The sequence below is a fragment of the Coregonus lavaretus genome (assembly GCF_964263955.1).
Source record: "Coregonus lavaretus genome assembly, contig: HAP1_SCAFFOLD_1213, whole genome shotgun sequence".
NCBI classification, from domain to species: Eukaryota; Metazoa; Chordata; class Actinopteri; order Salmoniformes; family Salmonidae; genus Coregonus; species Coregonus lavaretus.
In genome coordinates this window covers 130,049-144,634 of record NW_028161267.1, presented here as the reverse complement: position 1 = coordinate 144,634, position 14,586 = coordinate 130,049, and the positions used below count along the sequence as shown (strand labels likewise).

Here is a 14,586-nt window from a genome sequence, read left to right as displayed (position 1 = left end):
AACCCTCCACCATGAGAAAATAAATCCAGAAAATACGCAAGAACCAAAAGAAAAAATAATAGTAGCCCTCCTCACGAACCACAAATCTCTCACAGCAACAACTTCTTCTTCTATGATATAATGGCGGTCCACAAACCAACGTTAAAGGTGCATGCCGCCACCTACTGTGCTGGAGTGTGTGGTCAATCACGGTTTCCAACATTTCTAAATCCTCCTACCTACCTCAGTACTTCTGAGAAAATAAAGAAGAGCCCTACTAAATTCTAATAGACCCTCCCCCATCCCCAAAATCCCTTCCGAACCCCCCCAACCCCGTCCAACCCAGCAGAATCTCACCACTAAACCCATTCTCTCAATTCTCCATAATAACATTAATACCTCCAATAGCAGGTCACTCCTATTAGATTTACCAGATGATAAACTATTCAATACAGACAGAGAATCCGACCATACTATAATTCTAACAGGTTGTACGTCCTCCACCCACTGGAGGGCAACTATTATCACCAACAGTTCAACTGAGTATACTGACAGTTCATCTGTTAGTCTTCTACATATCTGCACATCAAATTCAGGAACGTAAACGCCTGCTCCTGTGAGCCCACTATCTGGGTCCTTGCATCCGTCTGTGAAAAGCATTAAAAAAGCATGAAAACTTTTACCAATGTAATTGTCAACCAGTTTCACTATATCACTGACTTCTGACCAATCTTTCCTTTTCTCTACCAAGGTTAGATCAACAACAGGGTCTGGGAGTAACCATGGAGGAACATCCCCTATCACCACAGAAGGGCCAACCTCCAACTCCCTCAAACCACTCTCATCAGCAAGCTTTCCAACTGTCCAACCAAAACCACTGCCTTGTCTACTAGTATATTCCCAACAGTCATCTAGAACAGTAGCAGTGGGATGCTCAACCTCACAGCCTTTCAACCCAATAAGATAATGACCATTTTTTACGCCGTACATACAAAGGCATCTCACCTGCCTCCACCAGTAAGGCACATACAGATGTTGATTTAAATGCACCAATACATATCCTTAAAGCTTTATACTGGATTCTGTCCAGCTTCTGAAGCCAAGTTTTACCTTGTTCGAGAAACTATACACCCGTAATCAATTGTAGTCCTGATCAGAGCTCTATAAATATCCATTAACGATTGGTTATGAATGGGGTGCTGACAGACAGAGACCCATACAACCAACTACTGCAAAAGTGATGGAATGAGAGAGGCAGAGACACTGTACATTGCCATAATGTAACGTTTCTTCTTCTTTGGAGTTTAACGGCGGTTGGCATCCAATATGTTGCATTACCGCCCCCAACTGGACTATAATATAAATCTATTATACTTTGTGATACAAAATGGGAAAAGGGGAAAGGAACATTTAATTAAAAACCTTCCAACTAACCCTACACTCATTAAATACCCACTACCCCATTCCACTACTTTGACCCTATCTGCTCCTGCACCATGCCAACGGCCTGGGAGGACGGGACACCACCACTCAACACACCATGTAACTCTTCTGAAGTCTAATCTTGTATCCCCAAATACTTCTCTGCAGCTGCCACCACAACATCTATTCTCTGTGATTTACGTTCCATTTCTGCGGTACAGTTGATAACCATTGCTATGAACTCTAAGAAGCTAACTTTCCTAAAGCATATATCACTCGTTGGCCTATCCCTCTGTGCTGGCACAGATCTACTACTCACAGGGATCCTCTCAGGATCTCTCACCCTTGACCCATCCTCCTCTACTTTCTTCACTGTCTCAGCATACGACACCTTCTGCACTACTCTGACTCTAGCCACCTCAACCTGCCTCTCTCGCACCGGACACTTCAGATCCCCAGCAACATGGGCATCCCAACAGTTGACAAACACTTTATTCACCAGAACAATCCTTTATCCCATTCTCTTCCGCACACATAAAACATCTTGGAATTTCCCTCCCACAAACTGCTGCGAAATGACCATAAACGTTGCACCTGAATTTATGGATTTGGCACAAAAGCTTGAATCAAGATAACTGATATATCATAACATGACTTTCTCTGGTAAAGACTCATAACTCAAAAGGACTGACTCCTCTGTTTCACCACGCTCACCACCGGGTCTGCGTCCCACCAAACGGCGGGAATCACAAACACCAGGAATCTTCATCTTCAATTTCTCCACCTCCACACTTAACGCTACCCCAGAAATCACTCCTTTCAATGGTGCCCTGTTCCTAAGAGCAAAGCAAGAAACAGATCTTGACCCAAGTTGCGTGACACGGAGCGCCCACTCCCTCTGGTCAGAAGAAACACAAACAAATATCACAAGTCCACTACAGGTTACCTTCACTGATTCAACTGCACCCAACTCCTTTCGCACCCACCCTGAAACCACAAATGGATCTGCCAAAAGGTATGGATCCACGTTCTCCTATAATGTAACTCCTACTGCACCAGATTCTTCTTTATCATGTCCATTGATGCCAGGCTCTGGTTCTGAGCTCTTCACCACACCTTCTACCTCACTTAACTCTCCCTCATTCATTTCCATTTCACCTCCAGAACTCAGTCTGGCGAATGGCTCACTCTGTTTGCACTTGAATTATAACATTTGAAATGTCTCTATTCCTTTGAAACTTTTGTGAGTGTAATGTTTACTGTTAATTTCTGGTGGTTTATTTCACTTTTGTTTATTATCTATTTCACTTGCTGTGGCAATGTAAACATATGTTTCCCATGCCAATAAATCCCTTTGAATTGATTTGAATTGAGAGAGAGAGAGGGCTTCATGTTAATGTATAGGGGACATGAGTCAGTCTACCCTCTAGGGACTAACTCAGTGCCCTCTACCCTCTAGGGACTAACTCAGTACCCTCTAGGGACTAACTCAGTACCCTCTACCCTCTAGGGACTAACTCAGTACCCTCTACCCTCTAGGGACTAACTCAGTACCCTCTAGGGTCTAACTCAGTACCCTCTAGGGTCTAACTCAGTACCCTCTACCCTCTAGGGACTAACTCAGTACCCTCTAGGGACTAACTCAGTACCCTCTACCCTCTAGGGACTAACTCAGTACCCTCTAGGGTCTAACTCAGTACCCTCTAGGGTCTAACTCAGTACCCTCTACCCTCTAGGGACTAACTCAGTACCCTCTAGGGACTAACTCAGTACCCTCTACCCTCTAGGGACTAACTCAGTACCCTCTAGGGTCTAACTCAGTACCCTCTAGGGTCTAACTCAGTACCCTCTAGGGACTAACTCAGTACCCTCTACCCTCTAGGGACTAACTCAGTACCCTCTACCCTCTAGGGACTAACTCAGTACCCTCTAGGGACTAACTCAGTACCCTCTAGGGTCTAACTCAGTACCCTCTACCCTCTAGGGTCTAACTCAGTTACCTCTACCCTCTAGGGACTAACTCAGTACCCTCTAGGGTCTAACTCAGTACCCTCTAGGGACTAACTCAGTACCCTCTACCCTCTAGGGACTAACTCAGTACCCTCTACCCTCTAGGGACTAACTCAGTACCCTCTAGGGTCTAACTCAGTACCCTCTAGGGACTAACTCAGTACCCTCTACCCTCTAGGGACTAACTCAGTTCCCTCTACCCTCTAGGGACTAACTCAGTACCCTCTAGGGTCTAACTCAGTACCCTCTAGGGTCTAACTCAGTACCCTCTAGGGACTAACTCAGTACCCTCTACCCTCTAGGGTCTAACTCAGTACCCTCTAGGGTCTAACTCAGTACCCTCTAGGGTCTAACTCAGTACCCTCTACCCTCTAGGGACTAACTCAGTACCCTCTAGGGACTAACTCAGTACCCTCTACCCTCTAGGGACTAACTCAGTACCCTCTAGGGTCTAACTCAGTACCCTCTAGGGTCTAACTCAGTACCCTCTAGGGACTAACTCAGTACCCTCTACCCTCTAGGGACTAACTCAGTACCCTCTACCCTCTAGGGTCTAACTCAGTACCCTCTAGGGTCTAACTCAGTACCCTCTAGGGTCTAACTCAGTACCCTCTACCCTCTAGGGACTAACTCAGTACCCTCTAGGGACTAACTCAGTACCCTCTACCCTCTAGGGACTAACTCAGTACCCTCTACCCTCTAGGGTCTAACTCAGTACCCTCTAGGGACTAACTCAGTACCCTCTACCCTCTAGGGACTAACTCAGTACCCTCTAGGGTCTAACTCAGTACCCTCTACCCTCTAGGGACTAACTCAGTACCCTCTAGGGACTAACTCAGTACCCTCTAGGGTCTAACTCAGTACCCTCTAGGGACTAACTCAGTACCCTCTACCCAGTCATGGTTACTCATGGTTATGTGATGAGAAAGCCCCGCCTGCGACTTCAAAATCAGTGTCGGCCCTCGACCCGAAGGGAATGTCCTCTTGGTGTAACGGTCAAGATGTTGGTTTCTCCCTCAGTAGACCCGGGTTCATATCCCGCCGGTTACATTAAGCAGTCTATTCTCTGAAAGGGGTCCAGACAGCCTGTTCCCAACAGTGGGGTCAGTGGGATTGGATAGGGGCCCCTCTCTCTCTCTGACTGGAGGAGAGAAGTGAAATGGTGTGTCTCCTCTGGTCAACAATACTCACCTTGAGAGACTCCACAGCCTGTTGTTGCTCCTTCAGCTCCTTCTCTCTCTCCTGGAATCTCTGCTGGACTTTCTGCTGACTCATCCCCAGCTGCCTCTGTGGAGAATCACTCTTCAATGAGCTATCAAGCTTTATTTGTCCATTAGATCAATAGTATAGTAATGTAAGATAGGGATTAAAATGTTGAGGAAGTGTCTGTGTGAAATTATATTATTATGTTGTTATGTGAATGATTATAGTTTTAACAGTGCACAAAACAGGGGAGCTGATTGGGTGTTTGATAACGAATGATAATGGTGTTTGACTTTAGAAAATGGTGATACATTTGGAGAATCTGGGTTAACATATCTATATAATCAAGGTTTGTGTTCATATTTGTTCTGCCGTGGATCGATTTCATTTGAATGATCTCATATTCAAACAGCCTTAGTTCCTACTGTATCTTTAATTATTTGTTTATCAGACAGTCACCAACAAGTTGTTCTGGTCTTACCTGTTTCTCAGTCCTCTCTGCTGCAGCTGACACTGTATCATGGCCTTTATGTTCATCCATTGTACACAACATACAGATACACTGCTGATCGGTACGACAGTAAACCTCCAGCAGTTTGTCATGATGAGAACAGATCTTCTCCTGTAGTTGTGCGGTGGCTTTGACCAGCTTGTGCTTCTTCAAAGCAGGAAATTCATAGTGAGGTTGGAGGTGAGTCTCACAGTAAGAGGCCAGACACACCAGACAGGACATGAGGGCTTTCTGCTTTCTGGTCCCAGTGCAGAAATCACACGCCACATCTCCAGGTCCAGCATAGCACAGAGCAGGAGGGGGAGCAGCCTGGAGTCCTGTCTTCTTCAGTTTCTCCACCAACTCAGCCAACATGTTATTTTTCCTCAGATTAGGCCTTGGAGTGAAGGTCTCTCTGCACTGAGGACAACTATAGACCCCTTTCAGAACATCCTGATCCCAGCAGCCCTCAATACAGCTCCTACAATAACTGTGTCCACAGTGGATGGTGACCGGCTCCTTCAGTAGATCCAGACAGACAGAACAACAGAACTGGTCCTGGTCCAGCAGAACACCCTGCTGAGCCATTTGGACGGTTGTTCACTCTCACACAGACAGACGACACAGAGAATCAGATAAGTTTCGTTTCCACAGAAGAGAGTTTGTGGAGGGGAGGGACTTCCTGGTTCTGCCAGAGGGGTGGGGTTAGAGGGAGAGAGAGGGAGAGAGAGAGAGAGAGAGAGAGAGAGAGAGAGAGAGAGAGAGAGAGAGAGAGAGAGAGAGAGAGAGAGAGAGAGAGAGAGAGAGAGAGAGAGAGAGAGAGAGAGAGAAAGAGAGAAAGAGAGAGAGAGAGAGAGAGAGAGAGAGAGAACTGTACACAATGTTAATAGAGACAAAGATTTGTGTTCCTAGGTTAGGGCCCTTAATATGGAATAAATTAAATAGAGTGGTTAGAATATATAAAGGGTAACAGTTTCTATGAAGTACATATGTATAATGCTTTTAATGAATTGTGTAATGCCTTAAACTTATGTGCTATGACACTAACTATAAGCATCCATAATAACTAATACGTGGCTGTAAAACTGTACAATGTGTTATAGATAATTAGCTGCAATGGGGGAGGGGGGACTTGAAATGGATACAATGTACTGTAGCTGAAATGAATACCGTATGTATTGACTGGTCATTGAGAATGATGTAACACTTTACATTACAGTGTGTTTATTGGTGTGTAATTATTCCTGTTAGTCCAGTGGTGTAAAAGTACTGTGATGCCTCATTCTCTTCCACTGTACTAGCAGCAGTAACCCTAGCCAGTAATAAGGCTACTGGAATGGAAAGTGTTACAGGAAATATAAAGGAAGGATTTATACATGTCATCTATGATATACTCTATGTAATGATATGTCTATGTCTTCTAGATGGTGTTCTATACTCTATGTAATGATATGTCTATGTCTTCTATATGGTGTTCTATACTATATGTACTGATATGTCTATGTCTTCTAGATGGTGTTCTATACTGTATGTAATGATATGTCTATGTCTTCTATATGGTGTTCTATACTATATGTAATGATATGTCTATGTCTTCTATATGGTGTTCTATACTGTATGTAATGATATGTCTATGTCTTCTAGATGGTGTTCTATGCTGTATGTAATGATATGTCTATGTCTTCTATATGGTGTTCTATACTGTATGTAATGATATGTCTATGTCTTCTATATGGTGTTCTATACTGTATGTAATGATATGTCTATGTCTTCTAGATGGTGTTCTATACTGTATGTAATGATATGTCTATGTCTTCTATATGGTGTTCTATACTGTATGTAATGATATGTCTATGTCTTCTATATGGTGTTCTATACTGTATGTAATGATATGTCTATGTCTTCTAGATGGTGTTCTATACTGTATGTAATGATATGTCTATGTCTTCTAGATGGTGTTCTATGCTGTATGTAATGATATGTCTATGTCTTCTATATGGCGTTCTATACTGTATGTAATGATATGTCTATGTCTTCTAGATGGTGTTCTATACTGTATGTAATGATATGTCTATGTCTTCTATATGGTGTTCTATACTGTATGTAATGATATGTCTATGTCTTCTATATGGTGTTCTATACTGTATGTAATGATATGTCTATGTCTTCTATATGGTGTTCTATACTGTATGAATTCTGAGGATTTAAAATGTGAATCTATAATCATGCTTCCCTTTCAATGTCAATGTGTATTTGTAACATTCTAACCCTGTTTACAATAGTGCTTCGACGAAGAAGCTTTCTCCAAAACGTGTCAGCAAGTAATATCACTGAAGGGAATTAATCTGCCGTCCTGCACCTTATTTTACAAACAGTGAGCAGGAGAGGGTGGTGACCTGGGGGTTCTGAGGTACTGGAATGCATAAAAATATATATATCCTTTATAATAAAGCATTGCATTCATATCATCACATTTGGGTAGTGGCATAGAGCAGTAGAGTAGAGGCACTTCCAGAAGTTGGACACATGGGGGACATTTTTAGTAGCATAATGGCCGAGAAAATGTTGGCCTTTTAGAAACGCATTTCATGCAATTCTATGTCATTTTACATGACGAGACTTTGGTCGAGTATTTGTTAATACCACACAAATGATGGAAATGGCAGGCTACACTGACAAACTGAGAATCACAGATCAATAAAAACGACCTTGTCTTGAATCCATCAATAGCCGAGGCCTAGGTGTGTGGAGACACATATTGTAGGCTACAATATGAGGAGGAAATTATAGTCCTAAAAATGCTTTCCAGTTTCACTGACTCACCCAATGATGCACAGCTCCCTCACTGGTGATGGCCGATGCACTCATGCCAAAAGCCTAACTCTCTCTCTCTCTCTTTTGTAAAACAATATTTGGAAGTTGATCAAATATTTTGGTGGCCTCCAGCATAGAGTCTAAATAAATGATGAAGTGCAACGCTTGAGAGATGAGAGTTCAGGCTCCTGTCTATCAGAGCAGAGAGGGAGATCATAGAAAGTGAATCTCATTCTAGTTACATTTGAAGTCGGAAGTTTACATACACCTTAGCCAAATACATTTCAACTCAGTTTATCAGAGCAGAGAGGGAGAGAGATCGTAGAGAGTGAATGTCATTGTCACGACTTCGGCCGATGCTGCCTCTCCTCCTTGTTCGGGCAGGCTTCGGCGTTCGTCGTCACCGGCTTACTAACCACTGCCGCCCCAATCATCATCACAATTGTCTTGTCTTGTCAATCACACACACCTGGTTCCTATCCCCTAATTAGTCAGTGTATAAGTGTTCCCTCTACCCCCTTGTCCTTGTGGGGGATTGTTTAATTGTGAGAGTAGTGTAGCTCGGTGGAGCTACTCATAACATTGTGTTGCCAGGGTAGATTTCCCCCCTGTGCCTATGTATTATTGGATATCCATTACAGTGTATTTGCCAGGGATGTTAGTTTGCCCTGTGCCTGTTTCGTTGATCGCTATTGGAGCGCATTTGTGTGTCAACGTAGGAATAAAGTCTGTATTCGGTGATTACCCTCCTGCGCCTGACTCCTTCCACCACACTCATCACAGTCATTCTAGTTATGTGAGAGATACAGGCGTGCTTCTCACACAGCCACCGTCACGCGTCGGCCACGCGTTTGTCTCCAACATATACTATGCCCACATACTCTAGTGTAGCTGTGGGGCTTACAAGTCTGAATTTCTTACAGCCTAATTTTCAAGACATCAATGTACAGCAACATTTTTAGGTGTCACTGCAGAACACCCTCCATATGCATATGAACACATACTCAGAGGTGGGGCTTACAAGACTCACATTTCATATACTCAGAGGTGGGGCTTACAATACTCATATTTCATATACTCAGAGGTGGGGCTTACAAGACTCACATTTCATATACTCAGAGGTGGGGCTTACAATACTCACATTTCATATACTCAGAGGTGGGGCTTACAATACTCATATTTCATATACTCAGAGGTGGGGCTTACAAGACTCATATTTCATATACTCAGAGGTGGGGCTTACAATACTCACATTTCATATACTCAGAGGTGGGGCTTACAATACTCACATTTCACATACTCAGAGGTGGGGCTTACAATACTCACATTTCATATACTCAGAGGTGGGGCTTACAAGACTCACATTTCATATACTTTTCAAGACATCACTGTAGGACAAACATTTGATTTGATATCAGAATATACTTCAAATAAAATAAATCGATGTATGCTACAGCAGAACACATATTATAGTATATAGGCCTCCTGCCTATCTGATAATATGAAGCGCATATTCAGATTAACTTCACAGGACAGAACAAGTTTGTAAAGTTTTCCAGAACCTTCCACAACACGGCCATTTCCTGGTGCGTCTTCTCCTCCCTATCTCTTGTTTTGCTCCTGGTGTCTGGGACACATCTGGGTCCTTTAGCAATCCATGACCTCACATAGGGGACTAGGTTGAATTTGGTCAGGGGTGTGCCAACAAGGTTCAGAAAGAGTAGCCCTGATATGGTGGAGGTATGCAGAGAGGCGCGGGTTGAGGTGCAAATCAGATTCATTTGAGAAAATCCCTGCTGGCCTTCTGCACTGGAGATGGGGATGGTGCTGACCTCCATCAACATCTCTTTAAGTCCATCTGGAGATGGGGATGGTGCTGACCACCATCAACATCTCTTTAAGTCCATCTGGAGATGGGGATGGTGCTGACCTCCATCAACATCTCTTTAAGTCCATCTGGAAAGTCTCCTTTATCATTACCATCAGTGTCCCTGTACTGCCTGTAGGCCCGTATGACCGTACGTGGACTGCCAATGCCAAACCTCTGGCAGAGAGATTCTATCACTGTTTCTCCATACAGTGCTCCTGCATCCTCTGGCCAGTATTGAGCATAAAGCACCTTCAGCTCCTCTATGAACTGGCTGTATCCTGTATTGTCCACTGGTGACTGCCCTGTGTGCAGTAATAACACCCTCACTTCCCTGGTGACTGCCCTGTGTGCAGTAATAACACCCTCACTTCCCTGGTGACTGCCCTGTGTGCAGTAATAACACCCTCACTTCCCTGGTGACTGCCCTGTGTGCAGTAATAACACCATCACTTCCCTGGTGACTGCCCTGTGTGCAGTAATAACACCCTCGCTTCCCTGGTGACTGCCCTGTGTGCAGTAATAACACCATCACTTCCCTGGTGACTGCCCTGAGTGCAGTAATAACACCATCACTTCCCTGGTGACTGCCCTGTGTGCAGTAATAACACCATCACTTCCCTGGTGACTGCCCTGTGTGCAGTAATAACACCCTCACTTCCCTGGTGACTGCCCTGAGTGCAGTAATAACACCCTCACTTCCCTGGTGACTGCCCTGTGTGCAGTAATAACACCATCACTTCCCTGGTGACTGCCCTCTGTGCAGTAATAACACCAATAACACCATCACTTCCCTAGTAATAATTGTGTAGTCTCTCTTTTGGAGCTCGAGTGACAATTCAGATAGTTGTTGAAGTGCATGACACATAAGACCTAGATTGTTAACAAACACATGCGAGGATATCCCCATGGCAAGGCCACTATAGCTGTGATGGTCACGCCGTCGCAAAAGAATAAGTCTGTTCTGATCTTCTTTGTTCAAACCCAGTACTTATAATCTTTCCCAAAATATGGGGGGTTCCCCATACTGACCAATCCCCTGTCTACAACACACAGACTCCCTCTGTTCTATGGGGTGTCCCTCTAAAACGGCTCCCTCTGAAACTGAATAAACATCCTCTCAGGTTCCACTTGAAAACCTTAGCAAAGTCATAATTCATCATACACTACATATTTCCCCCCTTCGAGACTAACTAAAAGTCTCGAAAACAAAAAGAATAGGATTATGACAAGTAACAATTTATCTTATTGATTATTTTTTAACAATAAACCAAAAACATGTTTCTATTGAGTGTAAATATATTTCTATGAAATATAACAAATCTTTATGGAGTGTGAATACATTACTATGAAATATGAACAAATCTTTATGGAGTGTGAATATATTACATCATACACTACAAAGTGCTTGTGAAGAGCCGGGTAATTTCTCATTTTTTGGGCCATTGTTTGGGCATGTTCAAAACCCTTTATTCTGAGGGCTCTTTGTTGCTTTTTTACCTCTGAGGCAGAACATGTTACTGTACATTCCACCCACTCCTTTGCTAGTTTCAACCCTCCAGTCTTTTCCGGGCCCAAGCTCCCTACCTTTTTTCCATGTTGTACAGGCCAGCTTTGAATTTTGCTTGACAAGCCAGGGGTCATAAGTTTGCTTGGTCTTGAACTGAGCCTCCGTCCAAATTGCACCTGCTCCGGGCACTGCCCCCCCCCCCCGTGCACTTCGTCGGTGGATGGACATATGTAGAAATAAGAGAGCAGGTCTGAAATCAGTGGGGAAGGATTAGGATGATTGCACAGAAGGATCTCCACACTTTTACATGATGGTTTTTCTAGGAGGTGGGAGAAATAACCAGGAGGCAACTTGATTTAACTCTGATCGCTTTTTTAAATGTTTACAGTGCAAACAGTGAACAAATTATATAAATAATGCCGCGTGAGGTACCGGAGCCGGGCAAATAGGTGCTGGAACAAATTAGGTCAAATCTGAGAGGTGCCAGATCCGGCTCAATTTAAGCACTGGAACCCAGATCTGGAGTGTATGACGTTGGTGTATTGGTACTGAATATACCAGAGATGGAGACAAGACTGATTGGAACAGAACCAGTGAGACCTAGACCAAGACTCAACCACTAGAGACCTCTAGACCCATGTGTCCAACCTGTAAGGAGACCTAGACCAGTTTAAATGTGTCTCACCTGTAAGGAGACCAAGACCAGTTTAAATGTGTCTCACCTGTAAGGAGACCAAGACCAGTTTAAATGTGTCCAACCTGTAAGGAGACCTAGACCAGTTTAAATGTGTCTTACCTGTAAGGAGACCTAGACCAGTTTAAATGTGGACAAATGAGCCCCAGAGTGTGAACATTAATGCTAGTGTGATGATGATGCTGTCAGTACAGCATAGTGTGGTGAGTTTCAGAGTTGGTCATTAGTCCTCATAGGGGATGGTTTCATTCTATGGAGTAGCAGTGGTCTTCATGACATTGTGCATGTTTTAGATCAAATCCATTGCGGTGAACTGCACTGACTCACTAATCTACAAATCCACTTGCATCTCAAATATTGACTCACTAAGTGGTCCAGATCAGTGATTCTGCGCCTCTCCTTGATCAGACTGATCCCCTCCAACACACTGATGACGGTTTGTCACTATAGAGCCGAGTCAAGCCAAGCAGGGCCAAACTGGGCTGGCTAACACTACAGAGCTGAGTCAAGCAGGGCCAAACTGGGCTGGCTAACACTACAGAGCTGAGTCAAGCAGGGCCAAACTGGGCTGGCTAACACTACAGAGCTGAGTCAAGCAGGGCCAAACTGGGCTGGCTAACGCTACAGAGCTGAGTCAAGCAGGGCCAAACTGGGCTGGCTAACACTACAGAGCTGAGTCAAGCAGGGCCAAACTGGGCTGGCTAACGCTACAGAGCTGAGTCAAGCAGGGCCAAACTGGGCTGGCTAACACTACAGAGCTGAGTCAAGCAGGGCCAAACTGGGCTGGCTAACGGTACAGAGCTGAGTCAAGCAGGGCCAAACTGGGCTGGCTAACACTACAGAGCTGAGTCAAGCAGGGCCAAACTGGGCTGGCTAACACTACAGAGCTGAGTCAAGCAGGGCCAAACTGGGCTGGCTAACACCACAGAGCTGAGTCAAGCAGGGCCAAACTGGGCTGGCTAACACTACAGAGCTGAGTCAAGCAGGGCCAAACTGGGCTGGCTAACACTACAGAGCTGAGTCAAGCAGGGCCAAACTGGGCTGGCTAAAACTACAGAGCTGAGTCAAGCAGGGCCAAACTGGGCTGGCTAACGCTACAGAGCTGAGTCAAGCAGGGCCAAACTGGGCTGGCTAACACTACAGAGCTGAGTCAAGCAGGGCCAAACTGGGCTGGCTAACACTACAGAGCTGAGTCAAGCAGGGCCAAACTGGGCTGGCTAACGCTACAGAGCTGAGTCAAGCCACGCAGGGCCAAACTGGGCTGGCTAACACTACAGAGCTGAGTCAAGCAGGGCCAAACTGGGCTGGCTAACGCTACAGAGCTGAGTCAAGCCAAGCAGGGCTAAACTGGGCTGGCTAACACTACAGAGCTGAGTCAAGCAGGGCCAAACTGGGCTGGCTAACGCTACAGAGCTGAGTCAAGCCAAGCAGGGCCAAACTGGGCTGGCTAACACTACAGAGCTGAGTCAAGCAGGGCCATACTGGGCTGGCTAATACTACAGAGCTGAGTCAAGCAGGGCCAAACTGGGCTGGCTAACGCTACAGAGCTGAGTCAAGCCAAGCAGGGCCAAACTGGGCTGGCTAACACTACAGAGTTGAGTCAAGCAGGGCCAAACTGGGCTGGCTAACACTACAGAGCTGAGTCAAGCAGGGCCAAACTGGGCTGGCTAACACTACAGAGCTGAGTCAAGCAGGGCCAAACTGGGCTGGCTAACACTACAGAGTTGAGTCAAGCAGGGCCAAATTGGGCTGGCTAACACTACAGAGCTGAGTCAAGCAGGGCCAAACTGGGCTGGCTAACACTACAGAGCTGAGTCAAGCAGGGCCAAACTGGGCTGGCTAACACTACAGAGCTGAGTCAAGCAGGGCCAAACTGGGCTGGCTAACACTACAGAGCTGAGTCAAGCAGGGCCAAACTGGGCTGGCTAACACTACAGAGCTGAGTCAAGCAGGGCCAAACTGGGCTGGCTAACACTACAGAGCTGAGTCAAGCAGGGCCAAACTGGGCTGGCTAACACTACAGAGCTGAGTCAAGCAGGGCCAAACTGGGCTGGCTAACACTACAGACCTGAGTCAAGCAGGGCCAAACTGGGCTGGCTAACACTACAGAGCTGAGTCAAGCAGGGCCAAACTAGGCTGGCTAACACTACAGAGCTGAGTCAAGCAGGGCCAAACTGGGCTGGCTAACACTACAGAGCTGAGTCAAGCAGGGCCAAACTGGGCTGGCTAACACTACAGAGCTGAGTCAAGCAGGGCCAAACTGGGCTGGCTAACACTACAGAGCTGAGTCAAGCAGGGCCAAACTGGGCTGGCTAACACTACAGACCTGAGTCAAGCAGGGCCAAACTGGGCTGGCTAACACTACAGAGCTGAGTCAAGCAGGGCCAAACTAGGCTGGCTAACACTACAGAGCTGAGTCAAGCCAAGCAGGGCCAAACTGGGCTGGCTAACGCTACAGAGCTGAGTCAAGCAGGGCCAAACTGGGCTGGCTAACACTACAGAGCTGAGTCAAGCCAAGCAGTGCCAAACTGGGCTGGCTAACGCTACAGAGCTGAGTCAAGCAGGGCCAAACTGGGCTGGCTAACACTACAGAGCTG

General features: G+C 45.6%; 1 protein-coding gene across 1 annotated transcript; it reads right to left on the bottom strand.

Moving 5' to 3' along the window:
- Positions 1-4,602: 4,602 nt before the first annotated feature.
- On the bottom strand, positions 4,603-5,702 carry LOC311120978 (E3 ubiquitin/ISG15 ligase TRIM25-like; the record flags this gene model as incomplete). Its single annotated transcript, XM_084195526.1, has 2 exons — positions 5,096-5,702; positions 4,603-4,698 (listed from the first exon to the last, which is right to left on the bottom strand). Coding segments are annotated over exons 1-2 (693 nt in total), but the record flags the coding sequence as incomplete, so codon positions are not given.
- Between the last annotated feature and the right edge of the window lie 8,884 nt (positions 5,703-14,586).